The sequence below is a fragment of the Chiloscyllium plagiosum genome, unplaced genomic scaffold (assembly GCF_037043375.1).
Source record: "Chiloscyllium plagiosum isolate Xiang-an unplaced genomic scaffold, Cpla_swu_hap1 HiC_scaffold_31, whole genome shotgun sequence".
NCBI lineage: Eukaryota > Metazoa > Chordata > Chondrichthyes > Orectolobiformes > Hemiscylliidae > Chiloscyllium > Chiloscyllium plagiosum.
The window spans coordinates 38571596-38593713 of record NW_028270169.1 but is presented as its reverse complement, the minus strand read 5'-3'; the positions used below and the strand labels follow the sequence as shown (position 1 = coordinate 38593713).

At 40.3% G+C, this 22118-nt stretch overlaps 1 protein-coding gene across 1 annotated transcript in view; it reads right to left on the bottom strand.

The window, feature by feature from the left end:
* The window catches only part of hsf5 (heat shock transcription factor family member 5), a 95726-nt gene extending 74538 nt beyond the window's left edge, over window positions 1-21188 (bottom strand). The window contains exons 1-2 of the mRNA XM_087977097.1: window positions 20624-21188; window positions 13014-13427 (exon numbers count right to left, since the gene is read on the bottom strand). Of these exons, the coding sequence (XP_087833223.1) occupies window positions 13014-13427; window positions 20624-21188 (979 nt within the window). The remainder of the gene's footprint in view (window positions 1-13013; window positions 13428-20623) is intronic.
* Window positions 21189-22118: the final 930 nt, after the last annotated feature.

The following is a 22118-nucleotide window of genomic DNA, read 5'->3' as shown; positions in this document are numbered from 1 at the left end:
TCTAGAGATAGGTCAGGATTTATCACCCTTGATTGATGGTGGACTGTCGTCTTTAACTGCTGCAGTACATTTGGAGTAGGTAAAACCGCAATGCCATTAGGGAAGGAGTTCCAGGATTTTGACTCAGCAACACTGAAGGAACAGTGAGATACTTCCAAATAGGGTGGGAGTGGTTTGGATGGGATCTTGCAGATTCCCAGATATCAGCTATCCTTGTCCTGCTAAATGTTAGTGGTTGTGGGTTGGGAAGGTGGTATGTCAGGAGCTTTGGTGAATTTTGCAGCATATCTTTTGGATGTACACACTACTGTTCCTGACCATTTATGATGGGGGGAGTCAATGTTTGTGGGTATGGTGTCAATGCTGTTTTATCCTGGACTATATTGAGTTTCTTGAGTGTGTTGTAGCTGCACACCATGACTAGGAAAATGAATTGTTGTCTTTTATTTCAAATGGAACTGAATTTAAAAATAGGGAAATCTTGGTAAAACTACACAAGGCATATTGGGAACACTGTGAACAGTCTTGGTCCCCTTAGCTAAGGAAAGATATAGTGGCAGGGGAGGCAATGCAGAGAAAATTGATTATGTTGGTCCCAGGTATAACAGGGATATTATTATGAGAAAAGGTTGAGTAGTTGGTTTGTGTGTACTTATTGGAAGAATGAGAAGTCGTATTGAAACATTTAAGATTCTTGGGAGGGTTGATTGGTTTGCTTCACCTCATGGGAGAGTTTAAGATCAGAGTAAGGGGTTGTCTATTTGAAACAGAGATGATAAGGTTTGTTTTCTCTCAAAGGGCTATCGAGACTGGGCCAGAAAGTACACTCAAGGCTGAGACAGATTTTCACTCAGTAAGGGAATCAAAGGTTATGGAGATAAGGCAGTAAATGAGAATTATCAGATCAGCTTTGGTCACAATGAATGGTGGAAAAGCTTGATGGGTCTAATGGGCTACTTCTGCTCCTGCATCTTACGTCTTATTGACACTAAATTAACTTTTACTGAGATGCAACTGTACCCCTTTGCTTTATTAATCTTATTTGAATTAAATATTGCTAAAAGGAGACCAGTAGTTGAAGATTTTTGTCTTGCATTCATCAAACTAAGATGCAACAAATAAACTTAAAACAATTTAAGTCTATAACGTTTTATATAGCATGAGAAGAGGGTGCAGATCGGCTGAGCTATAATTACTGTGGAGGTGCAGCAAGAACCATCAATTTTACATTTAAGACCAGGAGGTAGATTCTGATTAATCAGGGCATTGCTACTGGGATGCAGCAAAATTCAGGTGTCTCCATGAGCCCTATTTTCAAAATGGTGCTATGAAGATACAAATTTCATTTGCCTATATAAAACAAGATACTGCTTACTTCAGCATTTCTTTGATGACAACCTCCTGTTTCTGAAGAAAATCACTGAAGGATTAACTTCATAGTTGCAGTGTGAGATAATGGGTGGCACAGTGGTCAGCACTGCTGCCTCACAGCACCAGGGACCCGGGTTCAATTCTCATCTCGGGCAACTGTCTGTGTGGAGTTTGCACATTCTTCCTGTGTCTGCGTGGGTTTCCTCCCACAAAGATATGCAGGTTAGATGAATTGCCCATAGTATTAGGTGCATTAGTCTGGAGTAAATGTAGGGGAATGTGTCTGGGTGGGCTGCTCTTCGGAGGGTTGGTGTGGACTTGTTGGGCCGAAAGGCCTGTTTCCACACTGTAGAGAATCTAATCTAAAATAACTCCCTTCACCTATGGTTCTAAGTTTTGAGATACTTTCCCCTTCCAGTGCCAAAATTTGGTTGCTCCATTTCAAAGTCAAATTTGACTGCAGGATGGATTTTATTAAGCTATGTGAAGAAATACTTTAAAACAGCTGCAGCTTGAAATATTGTAAACATGTCATCCACATATTGGATGTAAGCAAATGACAGGTCCTTCGTGGTATTTCCATTAAAGAGGCGCTGCTCATGGTAATCAACAAAGATAAGATCATGAGACCATAAGAAATAGGAGCAGATGTAAGGCCATTCAGCCCATCGAGTCCACTCCGCCATTCAATCATGGCTGATGGGCATTTCAACGCCACTTACCCGCACTCTCCCTGTATCCTTTAATTCCTTGCGAGATTAAGAATTTATCAATCTCTGCCTTGAAGAGATTTAACATCCCGATCTCCACTGCGCTCCATGGCAGTGAATTCCACAGGCCCACCACTCTCTGGCTGAAGAAATGTCTCATTTCTGTTCTAAATTGACCCCCTCTAATTCAAAGGCTGTGCCCACGAGTCCTAGTATCCCCGCTTGATGGAAACAATTTCCCGTCGTCCACCCTTTCTAAGCCATGCATTACCATGTACATTTCTATTAGATCTCCCCTCAACCTTCTAAACTCTAACGAATACAATCCCAGGATAATCAGCCATTCATTGTATGCTAAGGCTACCATTCCAGGGATCAGCCGTGCAAATCTCTGCTGGACGTGCTCCAGTGCTAGTATGTCGTTCCTGAGGTTTGGGGCCCAAAACTGGACACAGTATTCCAAATGGGGTCTAACCAGAGCTTTATAAAATCTCAGTAGCACATCATTATTTTTACATTCCAACCCTCTTGAGATAAATGACAACATTACATTTGCTTTCTTAACCACAGACTCAACCTGCAAGTCAACCTTTAGAGAATCCTGGACTAGGACTCCCAGATCACTTTGTAGTTTGGCTTTATGAATTTTCTCACCGTTTATAAAATAGTCCATGCCTGCGTTCTTTTTTCCAAAGTGAAAGACCTAGCATTTGTTCACATCAAATTTCATCAGCTATTTCTTGGATCACTCTCCTAAACTGTCTACATTTTTCTGTAGCCTCCCCACCTCCTCAGAACTACTGCCTGTCCACCTAACTCCGTATCATCGGTGAACTTCGCCAGAATGCCCCCAAGTCTCTTTATCCAGATCATTTACATATAAAGTGAACAGCTGCAGCCCCAACACTGAACCCTGTAGGACACCACTTGTCACCAGCTGCCATTCCGAAAAAGAACCTTTTATCACAACTTTCTGCATTCTGTCAGACAGCCAATCCTCAATCCATGCCAATAGCTCACCTCGAACATCATGGGCCCTCCCTTACTCAGCAGCCTTCCATAAGACATTGTATCAAAGGTCTTTTGGAAGTCTAGGTAGATAACATCCACTGGGTTTCCATGGTCTAACCTACTTGTTAACTCTTCAAAGAATTCTAACTGGTTTGTCAGGCACGACCTCCCCTTACTAAATCCATGCTGACTTATTGCAATTCGACCCTGCACTTCCAAGAATTTAGAAATCTCATCCTTAACAATGGATTCTAGAATTTTACTTACAAACGAGGTTCGGCTAATTGGCCTATAATTTCCCATCTTTTGTCTTGATCCTTTTTAAACAAGGGGGTTACAACAGCAATTTTCCAATCACCTGGGATTTTGCCTGACTCCAGTGATTTTTGAAAGATTACAATCAACGCCCCGGCTATTTCTTCCACCACCTCCCTCAGAACTCTAGGATAAAGCACATCCGGGCCAGGAGATTTACCAAGTTTTAGACCTTTTAGCTTATCAAGTACTTTCTCCTTTGTAATGGCCACTATACTCAACTCTGCCCCTTGACTCTCCTTAATTTTTGAGATATTACTCATGTCTTCCACTGTGAAGGCTGACTCACAGTAAGTTCTTCAGCTATTTCCTTATCTCCCATCACTAGCCTTCCTGCATCAATTTGGAGTGGCCCAATCTTTACTTTTGCCTCTCATTTGTTTCTTATGTATTGAAAGAAACTTTTACTATCATTTCTAATATTACTGGCTAGCTTACCTTCATATTTGATCCTCTCCTTCCTTATTTCTCTCTTTGTTATCCTCTGTTTGATTTTGTACTTTTCCCAATCTTCTAATTTCCCAGTGCTCTCGTTTTCTGTGATACACTTGCTGAATTCCTTCATCAGCCATGGTTGGCTAATTCCTCCCCCTCCCGGGTAATCTTTCATGTCTTTCACCTCTGTACTGTGTCCTCAATTAACAACAGCTTGGCCTAGAGGGGATCCCATGGCAATACCATTTATTTGGGCTTACAGAGTGTTATGGAAACCAAACTCAATTGCACAAGTTGAGGTTCATGAGGTATGGGTCACAGATTTAGATACAGGTGATATGCCTAGATTCATGATATAGTGACACAATACAGATACCAATGACTTCTTTGAGTGATATGTTTGTCGATAAATTGACAATGTTGAATCAGCACATGGACATGATATTGCTTGCAACATACAGCTCATGAAGGAACCCTTCACTGTTTATGTGGAAATCTAAGTTAAAACTAATGGCAACAGATCACAAACCATTTGGCCAATTTATTTTATGTAGTGCCAGTCATACACAGAATAAGACATAAGGGGACATCACTTTTGTGTATCTTAGGTAGTCGAGAGTGTCGTCCTGGAAAATCATAGCAGGTCAGGCAGCATCCAAGGAGCAGGAGAATCAATGTTTCGGGGATCAGCCCTTCATCAGGAATGATGAATCTCCAGCATTTGCAGTCCTCACTCTCTCTATGTATCTTGGGTAGCCCACATATGTGTGCACAAAGTGAATTGTAAGGACAAATCCTATCATATGTATCACCAGGCAGGTTATCACCCTTATCAACAAGCACTTCCAAGCCTATGATGCTTGAATCAATCAGCACTCTATTCTCATGCCATATGAAATGTCTCTTTTTTCAAGTCTATTTATTGCATTCTAGTTTTGTAATCCATAAAGACTTCTAGTGTCCCTTCGGCAATGTTTAAGTTCTGTACTGCTAAGTATTTTTCACATAGTTTTCATGTACTGCACTCAGATTGCCTCTTAGACCTGTCTTTCAAAGTTGAAAATCCCAGGTTCATTCAATGTTTCTTTATAACCTAGAAATCTGACGTCTGGAATCAGACTTTTGACGACTCCCTGTATTTCTTCCATTCCTTGACTACTCATTTGTGACTCAATTACCAAAAAAACTTAAGATGTGAAGGACATGAAACAGTTAACTTCAATGCACAGAATGAATGAATCAAGTGAAATCCATGATTGATTTGGATTTGAATAAATTTGTTTTAAGGTGAGAGCGGAAAGATTTAAAAGGGATCTGACGGAAAACGTTTTCAGGCAGAGGGTGGTGCATGTATGGAATGAACTGTTGGAGGAGATAATGGAGATTGGTACAGTTACAACATTTAAAAGGCATCTGAGTAGCAAGGATTTAGAGAAAAATGGGCCAAATACTGGCAAATAGGATGAGTTGAACTGAATTGTTTCTGTGTTGGATAACTCTATGACTCTATGGCTTAACATCAGAGCAAAACCACAAATTAACTGCAATTATGATTCATGATCAGGATGTCAAGAATGGAATGAGAATTAACTCCTGCACAGGTTATGAACTAAATGCATACAGTGGGAGTATTCACATTATCATTTATCTTTGTAGTTCTGTAGAACTTTGGAGATTGAACAACCAACAAAAAAAAAGATACAAGAAGAGAGGAAATCCAACAGGCTGTTAACTGAATTCATATCTGGGGCCAGCTATATGACAGTATAGCTGGGACACTATAAGGAAGGATGATGTTAAAGTATGGTCATGCAGTCAGATGAAGAATAAGAACTGGTCATTTCCTGATGTGGGCCAACAATCAACACTAGTAACGATCAGCTTTTAGAGTGAGTGTAAATTTCAGTCAAATCATACAAACACATCCATATTTTCATGATGCAGTTGTATAACGGTGCGGCCGCATCTGGAATATTGTGTGCAGTTTTGGTCGCCATACTATAGGAAGGATGTGGAGGCACTGGAACGGGTGCAGAGGAGGTTTACCAGGATGTTGCCTGGTATGGAAGGAAGATCATATGAGGAAAGACTGAGACACTTGGGGCTGTTTTCATTAGAGAAAAGAAGGTTTAGGGGTGACTTGATTGAGGTGTACAAGATGATTAGGGGGTTAGATAGGGTTGACAGTGTGAACCTTTTCCCGCGTATGGAGTCGGGTATTACAAGGGGGCATAGCTTTAAATTAAGGGGGGGTAGATATAGGACTGAAGTTAGGGGTAGGTTCTTCACTCAGCGAGTCGTAAGTTCATGGAATGCCCTGCCAGTAGCAGTGGTGGACTCTCCCTCTTTATGGGCATTTAAGCGGGCATTGGATAGGTATATGGAGGATAGTGGGTTAGTATAGGTTAGGTGGGCTTGGATCGGCGCAACATCGAGGGCCAAAGGGCCTGTACTGCGCTGTATTCTTCTATGTTCTATGTTAACAAATAAATTACAAGCAGAACGAGGCCAGTTACCCCTCCAGCCTCCTGCACTATTCAATAAGATCACAGTTGATCTGTTTTTTCCAAGTTCTTAACTACCTTTCAATAACCTTTCAACACCTTGTTTATATTGAATTTATCTACTACTGTTTTAAAAATATTGTTAAACCCCACATCCACTGCCTTCTGAGGAGGCATTTCAATGACTCACAGCCCTTAAAGGAAAAAGGTTCTCAACATCTTAAATGAGTGACCACTTAATTTTAAACTGTGATGCCTAGTTCTCAATTCTACCACAAGATGAAACAATTTTTCCACACTTTATCAAACACCAGGGACTCTTATAGCCCAGTGATAGTGTCCCGACCTCTGGACCAAGCAATCTGGGTTCAAGTCCCACCTACTCCAGACATGTATAATAATGTCTCCAAACAGGTTAATCAGAAAATATCTAATCTAAACTACAGTGCTACAAACCTGGTTTGTATAACCTTTACCCAAAAGATAATCTTCCTATTCTAGGTGTCGATGCATCAAAGCTCCAATGTACATCCATTCTTTGTTAAACAAGTAACCAATACATAGTACCCTAGATGTGGTCTCACCGATATCCTGTAAAATTGAAGCATAACATCCTGACTTTTCTGTTCAATTTCTATCACAACAAGTTATTAGATTCTATCAGCTTTCCAATTTGCTTGCTGAAGCCAGATACTAATCTTTTATGATTGATACCCAGATCGCTCTGCACCTCAAAGCTTTGCAATTTCTCACTATGATGCTACTGCTTTACTTTTCTAGCCAATACAGACAATTTCACATTTTTCCACATTACATTCCATTAGCCAAATATTTCTCTAGTCTCTTAACTTTATCTTCTTTTTGTCCTCTTCACAACCTACTTTCCCACCTTTCTTTATGTCATCTGCAAATTTAGCAACTTTAGTCCATTCATCCAAGCAAATTGATAGAAGAAAAGAAAAAGCCCAAAGAACTGTGGATGCAGGAAATCAGAAACAAAATCAGATATTATTGCAAAAACTCAGCAGATCTGGTAATACCTGTGGTGAGAAAGTAAAATTAACGTTTTGAGTCCAGTTCTGAAGAAGAATCACTGGACCTGGAATGTTAACTCTGTTTATTCTGCATAGGTGCTGACAGATCTGCTGAGTTTTTCCAGCAGTTTCTAATTTGTTAGAAGATCAAACCTCAGCAATGATCCCCATGGCACATCATTTGCTAATGTGGGCAATAACCATTAACTAAAATGACCTTCCTATGCCTACTCTCTGTTTTCTGCTGGTAAGCCAATCATCTAGCCATGTCAATATGTAAACTTCTAAATATGTTAACCATATTTCATCTTTTTTTTATGGATTGAATTGAAAAAATGAATTTTACAACAAAGGACTGCTGTACTTAAGTAACTTAATGAAATCCATTGTAAGTTTAGTTTACACTATTGCTTTCAGTTAGAGAGGGGAAGGGATAACTAGACAACACAGCGCCATGTATACAGAGTGAGATTTGGGCCGCAACAAGTAGTTGATTGGTTTCTGAAATTCTAGCCAGTTGTGGATGTCAACGATCATCAAACTGTTTGATGAGCTTCTGCATAGGTGAACAGCTTGTAGGTGCAAATAATACATTGGACTTCTAGAGGGGGATGTGTTGTCCTTCTTCGCCAGTAAAACACATGAAGCTAAAGGAAGCAAAATATTTTCTGCCATCAGTTTCTACAACCTGCTATTTTTAGCCAATAAGTTAGAGACTTTATAATTTGTGCCTTCAATGAAGAATTGAAAGAACCAAAGGAAAAGATCTGAAGTACTTGGGAAACAATAAGAATATCCCATCAAATTGTGAAGACTGGAGACACAGAATTATTTCCACAATTTTGTTATTCTCTCGGCCATAATGACAAGGTATATTTTAGGTCTGTATGAGTTTTAACTAGTAGTTTCAAGGGTGGCATGGTGGCTCGATGGTTAACACTGCTGTCTCACAGCGCCAAAGACCCGGGTTCGATTTTTGTCTTGGGTGACTGTGTGGAGTTTGCATGTTCTCCTTGTTTCTGCATGGGTTTCCTTTGGGTGCTCTGGTTTCCTCCCACAATCCAAAGATGTGCATTGGTCATGCAAAATTGTCCATAATGTTAGGTGCATTAGTCAGGGGTGAACATAGGGTGGGGGAAATGGGTCTGAGTGGGTTGCTCTTTGGAGGGTCAGTGTGAACTTGTTGAGCAAAGTGGCCTGTTTCCACACTGTAGGGAATCTAATGTTTGTTCATTCCTGCAGAGTATTTTGTATATTACCTTTGTTCTGCTGTCTGTGGGTACGGGGTCCTTTAAATTCATCAGTGGTTGTTTTAGTGTGGTTACATTGGACAAACCGGCAGGAAACTAGCCACCAGGAAATATGAGCACCAACTTGCCACCAACTGACATGACCAACTATCACTGGTTTCCCTACTCACAGATAAGAGGGACATCTGTTTAACTGGGACAAAGCATCCATCCTGGGACAGGCCAAAAAAAGACACGCATGGGAATTCCTAGAGGCCTGGCATTCAGACTGGAACTCCATTAACAAACACATAGATTTGCACCCCATTTACCAACTTCTCAGAGACAGAACTGGAAATGATATCACCCATCACAACAAACCAAGACACATAAACAGCAAGCGGGACAGAAAACTAGTGTTTCTCTGGAGGCTCATTGATGATGTTACCTAGCATGGTAATGAAATGTCTGAAAACAAACCCACCAGCTCAGCAAGCAAACCAACAATCTGTTCCCTTAAGGAGTCTATGATCATTGTCCTTAATTAACCCACACGTTATGTTTGCTTAATTCTATTCCAAATGATTGCTTCCAGAAGTTTTCCCCCTACTAAAATTAAACTGACTGTTGCATAATTACTGGCTTATCCTTACACCTTTCCTTTCAACAAGACATATGGTGGGATTTTCCCAGCCATTGAGATGTATGTGGAATGCCGAGAAATTTGTTTAAATCCTCTTTGTGATCCCAACCTGTTCTTACTCCTTCTTTAACCACACTTTTACTATTACAAAAGGTTTGGGGAATTTTCTTTAATATTATCTTCCAGTGTATTTTCATAATTCCTTTTTTGCTTTTCGTATTTGCTTTCGTACCCTCTATCTGAACCTCCTATATTCAGCCTGGTTTTCAATTGTATTGTGTACCTGATACTTACCATTAACATTTTCTTCTTTGTATTAATTTCCATTTCCATTTCAGAGAATATCCCGAAATCATCTCTTTTTTCAGGATGCCACCTGTTCTTCCTATTAACCTCTCACTCTACTTTATCCAGTCCAGGTCTTGCACCATATATATGTTAATACACCCTCAGTTAATTATTATTGCTCTAGACTGTTCATTGCTCTATTTCACCATCATCCTAAAGCTTAATATACAATAATCACTTTTCCCTAAATTTTCTCCTACTGACACTTGATCTACTTAGCCCACTTCATTCCCAAGAACCATGTTTACAGTGCCTTTCTTGTTGGACTGGACATATGCTGCTGTAAAAATTTCTACTTCAACTAGGAATATGTGGCCGTCTCTACCCTTCACACTACTACTATCCCCAACCTCATTTGGAGAATTAAGGTTCCCCCAGTATAATTACTCAATAATGTTTCCACCTCCCTATAATTTCCTTGCAGATTTGTTCCTCTAAATCTTTCCCACTAGTTAGTTTAGGCTGAGCAATGTATTTGCTCCTTTTTTTGTTCCTTAGATTTAACCAAATTGATTCTGTCGTTGATCCCTCTGTGGCATTTTCTCTCTCCATCATAGCAATGCTCTCCTTAACTAATATCACCAGCCCTCCTTTTTCAACCTTTCCTGAAAATCTTGCATCCAGGTTTATTTAGCATACATTCTGCCTTTCCAGAGCCAAATCTCTGTTATAGTCATGACACTACACTTCTACATGACAATCAGCACCTGTAACTCACCAATCTTATTTACTATATCTGTGCATTCATGTATAAGCTTTAATTTCTCCTGTATTTTGAGTCAATCTTTTCATTTGCTATCTCTATTCTAGTATCTCTCCTGGTATTTTTGTGCATCTTATATGATATCTCTCTTGGTCCCTATACACTTCCAATTTAGTTTAAACCCTCTCCAACAGTACTGGAAAAGCACCCCGCAAGGAACTCAATCCCAGCTTTATTCACATGTAACCACTCTAACTTGTACAGATATGATCTAACCCCACATCTAGTTTCAACATCTCAGTAACCTAAATCTTTCCCTCCTGCTTCATCTTGTCTTATATTCCAGTTTCTGGGCTCAGTTGTGCATGGTATTGGGGGTAATCTAGAGGCCACTACATTTCAGGTGCTGCTTGCTAAATTTCCACCTAATGTACTAAATTCTGACTGCAGGACCACATCCCCCTTGTAATCTCTGTTGTTTAGTACCAATGTGGACCTTTGGATGATCATTCTCCCCCAGAAGAGTGTCTTGCAACTGCTCTTTGAAATCCTTGACCTTAACAACATACCATCCTTTAACTATATCTATAATTGCAGAAACACCTGTCTGTTTTTGCTAGATAACAAATCCCCTATCACTACTGCTCTTCCCATTTTCTTCCTTCCCTCCTGTACAGCTGAGCCACCTGTGGTGCAATGGACTTGCTCCATCATACTCTTCTGAGGAGACATTGCCCTTATCAGTATCCATGATGGAAAACCATTTAACAAGAAAAATCATCTCAGAGAACTCCTGCACTGTGTGCCTGGTTTTCTTGGGATCACTGGTTGTCACCTATTCATTGTATGCCCTATGTTTTGATGTAACCATCTCCTTAAATGTGCTATCCAGGTAGTCATTTGCCTCATGGATGCACCCGAACCCTAACCTCCACCGAAGTGCGAAACCTGGAGCTCAAATTTCTGTAGCCAGTGACGCTTCCTGCACCCTGTTCGCCTTGTCACAAAGTGTCCAAGATTCCCCATACACTACAGAATGACAATCTGCTTGGCCAAACTGCCTACTCTATCTTACGCTTACTTCTGGACTATTTAGGCTAAATTGGAAATTAGAGAGTAGTGAGTAGAATTACTCACCAATCAGCTCCTTCTCCTGTGCCTGTAAAATGCATACTTAAGGGTAAGAACCAAATCCTATAGGGTGAAAAAGTAAAACAAGCAAAGTAACAGTTCCTTTCCTTGCTCACATTGCTCCTTCAGCTCACCAAACTCCCAACATTCCATTCAAACTGCAACCTGTGCTAAGTAACACTGAGATGCTACTTACATATAATGTGAAACATGGAAGTGGGAAGAGAACAATATCTTTTACAGATTTACTAGATGTCCTGATCATGTGAATGTTCTGGCTCCATAGTTACTGCTTTGAACTGGTTAAATATGTTGAATGTTGATCTTACTAAATTACCTAATTCTATTTGAATTTATGTCTTTGCTATTTCAATATGATTCAGAGTATCATGTATTGCTTATTTTTCCTTCCCATGTATTTTACATCTTTAAATTACTCTCTACCCACTGCTACATTAAGATCAATTAATTTTCTATTCTGAATGGCCACCTTCATTCCCACTGGAGTTAAGCCATTATGACATGAAATTTAGAAGCATTTCTTTCAGTCAAGGAATAATGTAATGTTTGTAGTTGTTTGATTAATTCACATTTTCAAAGCTTAGATGTTTAGATTTTTCTTGTCTAAATCTATGAAGGAATTAAAGGTGGGTAAACTGAGTTGAGGCACAGATCAGCAATGATCAAACTAAATAGTGGAACAGACCTAGTAGCTGAATTATCTATCTATTCTTTTATTCCATTGATCCTCCTAGTTTGATATCATTCACAAATTAGACCAATCTATTTGAATTTCTAAATCAAGTCACTAACATTCTTAAAAAAAAATAATTCCAATCACCAAGTTATTCTGCTTATTAATGGTCTTCGCCCTGGCCTAACATCTCAAACAAGTAGACATTGTTTTCTATTCTTCAGCCAGGTTTTTAATCCACTTCCAGGATTGTCTTTAAAGCTGCACACTTTGGATAATATCTTAGTATTTTTTCTTGATTAGGCACAACTTGGTATTGATTCACAGATATCATATCATTAAAGATGTTAAGCTGACCAATCCAGGAGATTGCCTTTTCTGAAGCCATACTAATTCCTGTACACTACGTTATATCCACAATCCTCAAATTTATTCCAATAAACAAATTCCATTATTTTGGATGGAATTTACTTAAAATTTCCTTTTGTCACTCTTTTTCAACATGGATAACAATGATAGCCTGCAGTCAAATTACCAGTATGTCTCCGAACCCAATGATTTCCTCATAATATCTGTCAATGTCTTTTAAATCTATTTGCTAGTTTCATTGAGCATTCTGAGCTGAGTATCATCCATCAGCAGGAATCAGTGCAATTTAAATTTACTTTAAGATATCGTTCTCACATGAACATAGAAACCAAAATAATGGATTCTGTATAAAACTTGTTATAGATCAAAACGTGTATGATTTAGTTCTTAATGAGGTTACTGATCATTCTCTGTCAGAATGCTAGATGTTGCTGGGGACCCCAAGAATACATTTGAAAATGAAGTGAGTGAAAACTGAAATAAAAACAAAATAACCAAGGAATCAAAAACATGTACCTGTTGGATAGAAAGCCTGATGATATTGTGGTGGAGAGGTAAGGTAACCAGCATATTTCTGACTAGTAGCTCCAATCTCTTGTGATCCTTGCTGAACATGGACATTATTTGGATTAGGTTGCAGTGTATAGGTGACTTCAGTTGGAAATCGTTGTATGACAGAAAATGGAATTGCTTTCTCAGTAAATGGAGATGAAGATGTTGTATCCATTTGTCCAGCTACCAGTCCAATTGAGCTATGCCATGTACGTGGTGGAATAGGGGTTCGATCTAGACCTCCAGTATTAGAACTTGACAAACTTTTAATTGACACTGTATGTAAAGGACTTTGATTGTGGGAAGGTGACATAAATGGGTATGGGGACAAGCTATCTCTCCGAAATGTTCGTTGAAGTTGTCCAACTGTCACAGGCCCTGAATAAAGCATAACAAAGGAGACATATTATATGGTTGCCCAATACTTATAGACAAATAAGAAATCATTGCTGCATTTTAACATTCCATCTTCACTATGTCAATGAAGTCATAAATGGATTAATATCTGTACTGAAATAACTGACAATAGAGTACAGAGGTATTAAGCATTCATCTACAAACATACTCATTTAATTTCTAGATTATACTACATTGTGTTAAATACTTTCTACCATTAAAATAATCAACAATTCAATTCGCTAAAGTGTCAGGTGTAAGCAGAATGATAAATCATGTGGACGGTCATAAAATTTGATAGATTTTAGCTTTATAGAGAAGCTAGGTCTATCATTGACTGATCCATATATTTCAAAATGGAATTTATGACTGTTGATTGAAGATTCCGTTTTTGTGACAACCCTAAAATCAGAGAGATTCTAGCATCTCATTTTACATCCACTAAGCACTGACATGTCCACAGTATTTTATATAACTAGTGTCATAACTAAATTAAACCTGGGATTGGGAAACACAGGGATTTTGCCTTTAATTTCAGATACAGTACAATAAAATTACTTAATTCCTATGGTTCTGTATTCTGCATTAGAAAAGTTAATGAAAATTACAATCTTTGGAGATCATGGCCCCAAAATATTTAGTGTTTTTATACAGTTTTGGTGCAAGAATGATTCAGCTGAAATCACTGAGGAATCTCAATTACTTCAGGCAAGTGTGCATAGCCATTTTGGAAGTATCACTGAAATCGTCAGCTGATAACTCTGGTGTGGTGTCTGGGGTAGGACCATGTTGTTTAGTTCTTCCAATTCCAGGAGATAGCTTTTTACTCACATGAGAAAGAAGGCTGATCTTTAAATATTTTGGTCTTCAAAAGTCTAGGTCATTTAGCTAGTTTGGATCCCATTAATGCCCCTGTGTGCTTGTAGAGGCCAGTAAACTATCATTCTTTCATGCTCAGACAGTCGCTATGATGCAGAATCTCAACTGAGAAGAAGAGGTGAGAATTTCAAACTTACTAAGTCTGATCAGCATTGCAAATTGCCTGTTGGGGTGGCTAAAAGATTTGGCTCCAAAATTTGACTGTATTTTCAGTTACTAATGTCTTTTTCAGTCCAAAGTGATGTCTACATAGTTCTCCTTCTGACAACACAATTACAAATGTGGTAAGGATGGTAATATGAGGGAAACTGACAGTATGTTGAATGGGCAAATTGTGATAACAGCAAGTGTGTAACATTGATTTGATGCTATCTGTGCTATTCCCAATCTGAATGTTGCAGCTAATGTCCTTTCTTAACCTTACATAACTCAACATTTATTCATCAGCAATAAAGATCCTCACCAGAACTATTTAAAAAAGGTCATTTTTCAGAGAGGGTGGTGCATTTATGTAATCAGTTGTCAGAGGAAGGAGTGGAGCCTGGGACAATTACAACATTCAAAAGGCATCTGGATGCATATATGAATAGGAAGGGTTTAGAGGGGTGTGGGCCAAGTGCTGGCAAATGGGACTAGATTAATTTAGGATATCTGGTCGGCATGGACAAGTTGGACTGAAGGGTCTGTTTCTTGCTGTACATCTCTATGACTCTATCACTAATTTCAGGGTAGTTCTGCTGGTAATTATTCAATTAGCTCCATTGGACTAACTGGAAAGTCAGTTCAGTAGTCTTTACTTCCTGGTTCCAATATTGAGATGATTCTTCTTAGCCAGGCCAATGGTCTTCTGTTGTGTTTATCTAAAGGGTTCCACAAAGGATTTGTACGAAGCATAGAGTAAATGGTTCGCTTATAAAATGAGTCCTATTTATTAATTCAAAAGTTACGTTTCAAAATAATTGCTGCAAGAATTCAAGTTTCAAGCTTAATCTGTTTTTTTACTGCAGAGAACAGCTAGACACACTTATCTGTATTTCTTTCTCTGTGTCTATGTCTCTTCATTAGTTTTGAGTTCCCATCTCCTCAGGTGGCTGAGAATTGATCTACTTCATTTGTAAACAATTCTTCAGCTCCTGATCATCTGCCACAAAAGCAGAATTCTGAATGGCTGTATTTTAAAGCAAAAAAACCTTTCTGGAAAATAAATGTTTTTAAAAACAGTTCTTTCTCATTCCATAGTTTTTTTTTAAGATATAAAAAAAAAGTTCATGGTTCTTATGTTATCTTAGCAAAACCAGCCTTTTGCTATTTTAGAACTTTTATTTTTGGCCATCCTAATCCATTATCACATTTAACTTAAATTTATGTGATGAAAGGTAATCATCTCCAACATATTCCTCTACTATTTCACCTTCTACTGCCTGGGCTCAATTCTGATTATGTTCAGAACTGTCTCCACCCTTGATGGACTTTCTACACACCAACTAAAATATTCACCTGTATGTAAATTAAAAATGTTATTTCCTCCCTAACTTGTACCTTATAGATCATACAGTTAATATCTGGGTAGTTAAAATTCCCTACAATTACTGCCTTATAATTCTTACAATTCTCTGAAATTTGATTACATAGTGAGTTTTGAGAAGATTTGTAGCTCAGGTTGAGGTTTTGGATGTAGGTTTGCTTGCTGAGCTGAAAGGTTCATTTCCAGACCTTTTGTTACCTTACTAGGTAACATCTTCAGTGGACCTCACGCGAAGCAATGCTGAAAATTCCTGCTTTCTATTTATATGCTTGGCTGTCTTTGGGTTGGTGATGTCATTTCTTGGAATATGATAGAATATTCTACATGCTTATCTTTGCTCTCAGTTCATATATCTTATTCTATCTTATTCCTTGGACTCTTATAAAATTACATTCAACACACATTCTATTTAGCCTTGCTAAACTCATTTCTCTCATATGTTAGCCTATCTTCCAAATTCACTTACTCCCATTTTAACTTCTACTTCCACCTTAGCTTCTCTCCCCTCTGAACTACATTGTGAATCCCATCTCCCTGCCAATCTAGTTTAAACCTGTCCAACAGCATTGGCAAACCTATCCATTAGGATATTAGTCCTATTCCTGTTCAGATATTGCCTGTCCAATTTATACAGATCCCACCTTCACCAGAAAAAATCTCAATGTCTAAGGAATATAAAATTCCCTCTCTTGCACTATCTCTCCAGCCAGATTTATCTGCTTTCTCATTCCATTCTTTTGCTCATTACTGTGTGGAACCTGGAGTAACACAGATATGATTACCTTTGAGCTCTTGCTTTTCAATTTCATACCTAACTCTCTCTAGGTCTGGATTTCTATTTCATCCCATGTCACTGGCCCCAGCATGGTCCATGGCCTCTGGCTGCTCACCTCCCCCTTCAAAATACCCTAAATTCATTCTGTGATATTCTTAAAGTTGGCAATTTGAAGACAACATACCACCTAGGCGACAGTTCTTTGGCTGCAGAAGCGCCTGTCTACTCCTCTCACTAATAAATCCCTGAACACTCTTGCTTTTTCTAATTTCTTCTTCCCCCCGAGCAGTTTGACCCTCAGAGTGCCATAGCCTTGACTCTAGCTGGCTTTACATAGGAACTGTCATTCACATTGTTTTACAAGGCTGAAAAATGATTCGCAAATAAGATGCAAAACGGTGAATCCCTCAGTGTCTGTCTGGTTCTGATCTTCTATCTGGTAATTAAGCATTCTCTCATTGCCTGCAATTCCTTAAGCTGCAGGATAATTGCATCCTGAAATGTGCTATTCACAAAACTCGCAGCCTCACAAATGTACTTTGTGTCCCCAGCTGCCTCTCAAGCTCCAAAACCTGCATTTTGAGTTGCCACAGAGTGGCATCTCCTATACACTTTTTAAAAATTCATTCATGGGATAAGGGCATTACTGGCTAGGTTAGCATTTATTGCCATTCCTTAATTGCCCAGAGGGCAGTTAGGAGTCAACCACATTGCTGTACATCTGAGGTCAGATGTAAGCAAGATGAGGTTAGAATGGCAGTTTCCTTCCATAAATGACATTAGTGAACCAGGTGGGTTTTTCCAATGATTGATAGTGGATTTTCTTAATTCCAGATTTTTATTGATTTCTTTTTCGACTTTCTGCCACAGTGGGATTTGAAACCAATCCCAAGAACATTACCTGGGTCTCTGGATTAACAGTCCAGCAATAATGCCACCAGGCCATTGCCTCCCATCAAACATCAAAGATTTCTCATAGGACAGATTTCTCATAGGACAGGTTGAGCTCTCCAGGCATACCTTAATTAAATGCAGTATTGATCCTTTGCTTTTATTTTATTTTTGCTGCTACTTGGGTATAAACTAGAAAAATCTTATTCTTTTTTATATTCCAAGTCCCATGGAGATCTGCCACTGGTTGTCTACTGCGAGGATCCTTACTTTGTCTACTTATCTCAGAGATGCTGACTACCTACCTCGAATCTTCATCTCACCTACTCCTCTCATGATGTTGACTGCCCATCACAGGGTGCTCAGTCTTCGTGGACATAATTTCTATTTCCTTTACGTTGCTGCTTGGCAGGAAGGATGACACACAGGTGATATAGAGAAGGAAAAACTGCTCAAAAAAGGAGGAGGATAAGGAGGGAAAGGCGCTCTGTAATGGACTATATAAATGTAAGGGTATTGAGGGAGCAATTTTTCTCCTTCACCTCAGCACAAAATCATGCATCAGATTGTTCAACTGTGAGAGGTGTTCACTGAAATCTACCACCCACTGGAGCTTCAAAGCTTCAGCCACAGTGGAGTTCAAGAAGGGATAACCAGTGGCTGGAAAGGTGATCTTGTCTGTTAATCTTTGTGTGTTGGGCTTCATCCAGCTGGAGCAAGTGAGAATTTCAAAACCTCCCAGTTCTTTTCCACTGGACATAAGGAAGTCCATTGAAGTTTTGTATTCAGAGAGAAAGCACATACTGCATCAGGATTGTAGGCAACTCTTTGGGGCTGGGGCACTACTTTAAATGTAAAAGTTGAGATTGTTATCCTACAAATGTGTCACTTCTTTAATAATCATTTGATGTGTAACTTAATCAGGGAACCATGCAGGTCAATGCCTGGTATCATAGAGTCGTAGAGATAGACAGCATGGAAACAGACCCTTCCTTCTAACCAGTCCATGCTGAACATAACTGATATTCAGGCAGTGCACTGTCCCATCTGCATTAGAACTACTGGAAAATTGATAGGTGGACATTGGGCAATAAAGAATATCTGCTAGCCATATAACTCAACATGTTGCAGTGATGTAGGATCATATACATATAACAAAAGCCATGATCAGGATTTTTCTCTCTGTGGAAGTGGTAGGGGTGTTGGGAAGGGCAAATAATTGGATGGGTTATCACCAGGGAGATACATACACCTGTCCCACCACCTCAGAAATTAAGGTCTGGATGGGAATGCTCACGGCAAATACTTCCAAACCACCATCAATTAAGATCCTTCAGTGATTAATTAGCTACATATTGAGCTGCAATTATCTTAGATTATAGATATGAAAATATACAGATTGTCTGACTGGTAAACCAGGATGGATAGGCTATTAGTTTAGAGTGTTCCCTCGATCTACACTAATTTTGCAATATGATCAGGTTCAGCCAAGAGCAGGTGTCTGGCCTCAGAGACCAAGCCCCTTACTTTGCTTCTGACCTCCTGCCTGTCTCTCACAACCCCAGAAATTTAAACTCCCAACATTTAACTTTCTCATCTCTGATCTTCCACCTGGGGATACCAACAATGCTGTCCTAACCTGACATTAGCCACAGACTTTGTTCTGAAGATGCTGGCCTCTGACTGGCAAGACTTCCTAGGCCAGATTCGTATTCTGATAGAAAGCCTTCTGGCAGCCAATCGGTTGGCTGATTGATGTTAGATCAGGCTTTTTCACAAACCAGAAGTTTCTTCTCACTGAACTTCCTTGCCTTCAGAACAAAAGACTTATGCTTTCACGAAAATGTGAGTTTGGAGATCATAATCAATAGATCTAATGCCTCGTCACTCTGGAGAAGCTCTACTGTACTCATCTGAGCACATGCCACAATTTAGGCAAGGTGCACACTTACACCACCATGAGGAACAGCCCTTGCCTCCAGATACAATCAGCTGATCTTCCTTCTGGCTAGGTTGCCTATGATTAAGTCTGAAAATGTGTTGCTGGAAAAGCGCAGCAGGTCAGGCAGCATCCGAGGAGCAGGAGAATCGACGTTTCGGGCATAAGCCCTTCTTCAGGAATCGAACCATCAAACTGCTGTACGAGAGTGCAAACCCAATTTTCCAATCTATTATCCCAAAGCTGACCTCCCTTGCTTGTTAACCTTTGCAGCATAGTCTTAGCCACAATGCAAAAAGCCACCTCAAAATAAATTACTTTCTTTTCAATAGAATTGTCACTAAGATTGTCGCCATCAAATAAGCTGTCTCTGCCTTTTTCTTCCACTCCCCTAGCCTACCAGATTGGCTAAACTTCCTTTACAGATTTCTCTGCTCCACCCCTGACCTTACACCTTTAACTGGCTTCTCTCTTATGTCTCCTCATGATGTTTTAAAGTTCATGTTGACCATGACTCCCATCTCCTGATCTCTCAACTCTAGTCCCAATAAACATCTGAACACCCTTCTTCATTCCCTCTGTCAGCTGTTATCATTAAAAGCTCTCTTTCTTCATATACTGGCTCCATCTCCTTCAAATCTTGTTGTCATTGCTCTCCTCAAAGACTAACCAATGGGTCCATTATCTTTGTAAACTACAGCCCAACTTCAAACTTCCTTTTCTCTCCCAATTTTGCAGTGCATCATCTTGCCCAAAACTCCATATTTGAATTTCTCCAATTAGGTTTCCAGGGTTGTCACAATTAACCAAAATCACAATATTATGCTTAGTGAACATAACAAAGGTAAATAATTCCTCCCCATCCTTTTTGAGCTGCTTGCAATCTTTGACATAGTTGATTATATCATCTTCTGTTAATGGTTCTCCATCATCCATTTGGTGTGACTGCACTCTGCTGGCCTCATGCTTAGCTAGCTAACCAGAGCCAGGGATTATACACAATTGCTTATTTGTGAACTGTTGCACCATTCTCCCTATAGTGTCCTCTCAAAATTATATGTCCTAATATCTTCTGTGGGGAGAACAACTTAATTTCTCTGGGATGTTCCCTGGGGCGTTTCAAAGACATCTAAATACAAGCTGTTGTTGACATCAATTTCCCATCCTACCCAAACTATCAGAGTCTGTAGCAATGACTCCATCCCTACCATGTCGGTCCCCTTTAGTCTGGCCAATGGAGTCCATGGAGTTGGTGAGATATCTCTGGAAACGGTTGGGTGGTCTGGTGTTGACCTGGAGCCCAGCTGCCAGCTTGGCTTTGTTGGCGCTGGTTAGCCTTTTCATGTTGATCAGCAGCTCCGGGTGGTCCTGCTTGAAGCTGGGGTTGTGAAAATGGTGAAGCAGCCCATCTCCTGCCCCCAACTCGCCCGGCACCGGGTGCTCGCCGCTGCCCTGCCCCATCTTTCGGAAACCGTACAGGTTAAGCTGGCGGATGAAGCTGGTGAAGTTGGTGGTTTTGAAGAGCAAGTCGGTGTCGGGCTCCAGGTTGGCCCCGTTGCTGACGTTCTTGATGGGGGTGAGGAGCTCGGATTCGAAGAGTTGCTGGTCGACGATGAGCCCTTCTCCGCGGGGGTCCCAGCGGATCGAGCGGTACCGGGGGCTGTTGACAATACGCCACAGCTTGGCCGGGAAGTTGTTGGGATTGATCGGAGTGGAGAGCAGGAACTCCTCCATTTCATGGCTCACTACGGGGCTCATCGGGGGAATCGATCCGACTGATTGATGAAGCATAAAGAGGAACTGGAGGAGCTGGTTGGAAACCGAGCACTCCTCCTAACATAGATATCGATCGATGCCAAACACTGTCGGGTTCCGATGCCGATCGATCCCTTCCATGGAACCGTTAGTGCGCGTTCCCGAACTGCTGTTTAAATTCCAATTCGGCCAATCAGTTTCCGAGCTCACGCTCGCGCCCGGCACACGCGGTCCAAACGCCCGCCGCACGCGCCGTCGCACGCAGCCCCAAACACCAGCTCGGCCCATGGCGCATGCGCCCGGCGGCAAAGCTGCGCGATCATGTGGGAGCTGCGTTGTCCCCATCCACCAAAGCGCATGCGCCAGGTGTTCCCCGCCCCCACAATCCCTCGTGCGTGCAGTGACCGGTGGAGCATATGCGCCAGCTGAAGGGTCGCATCCCTTCACCAGAAGTCATGATTTGGAGATGCCGGTGTTGGACTGGGGTGTACAAGGTTAAAAATCACACAACACCAGGTTATAGTCCAACAGGTTTAATCGGAAGCTTCCAATTAAACCTGTTGGACTATAACCTGGTGTTGTGTGATTTTTAACTTTCTTCACCAGAAGGGTATCCTTCTGAACTCACAACACGAGGTGGACATTGGACAAAGTATCTTCCGATTGAGGATCCACAAGGACAAATAGCTGATGTTCATTGAACAATCTCTTGTTACTGTATTGTCTGTAATAGCAGGATAATTTGTAATAAGTAGACGCATAATAAGCATTTCGATGTGTAGTTCGAGTATGGGAAGTTCGTTCCCATAATTAAGAAATAGACGATTGAAAGACAAAATTGATGACAAACCCAGACATCTTAGACGTCAGTTTTTAAGAGAACGGGAACAAAAAGATGTCTAAAGTTGT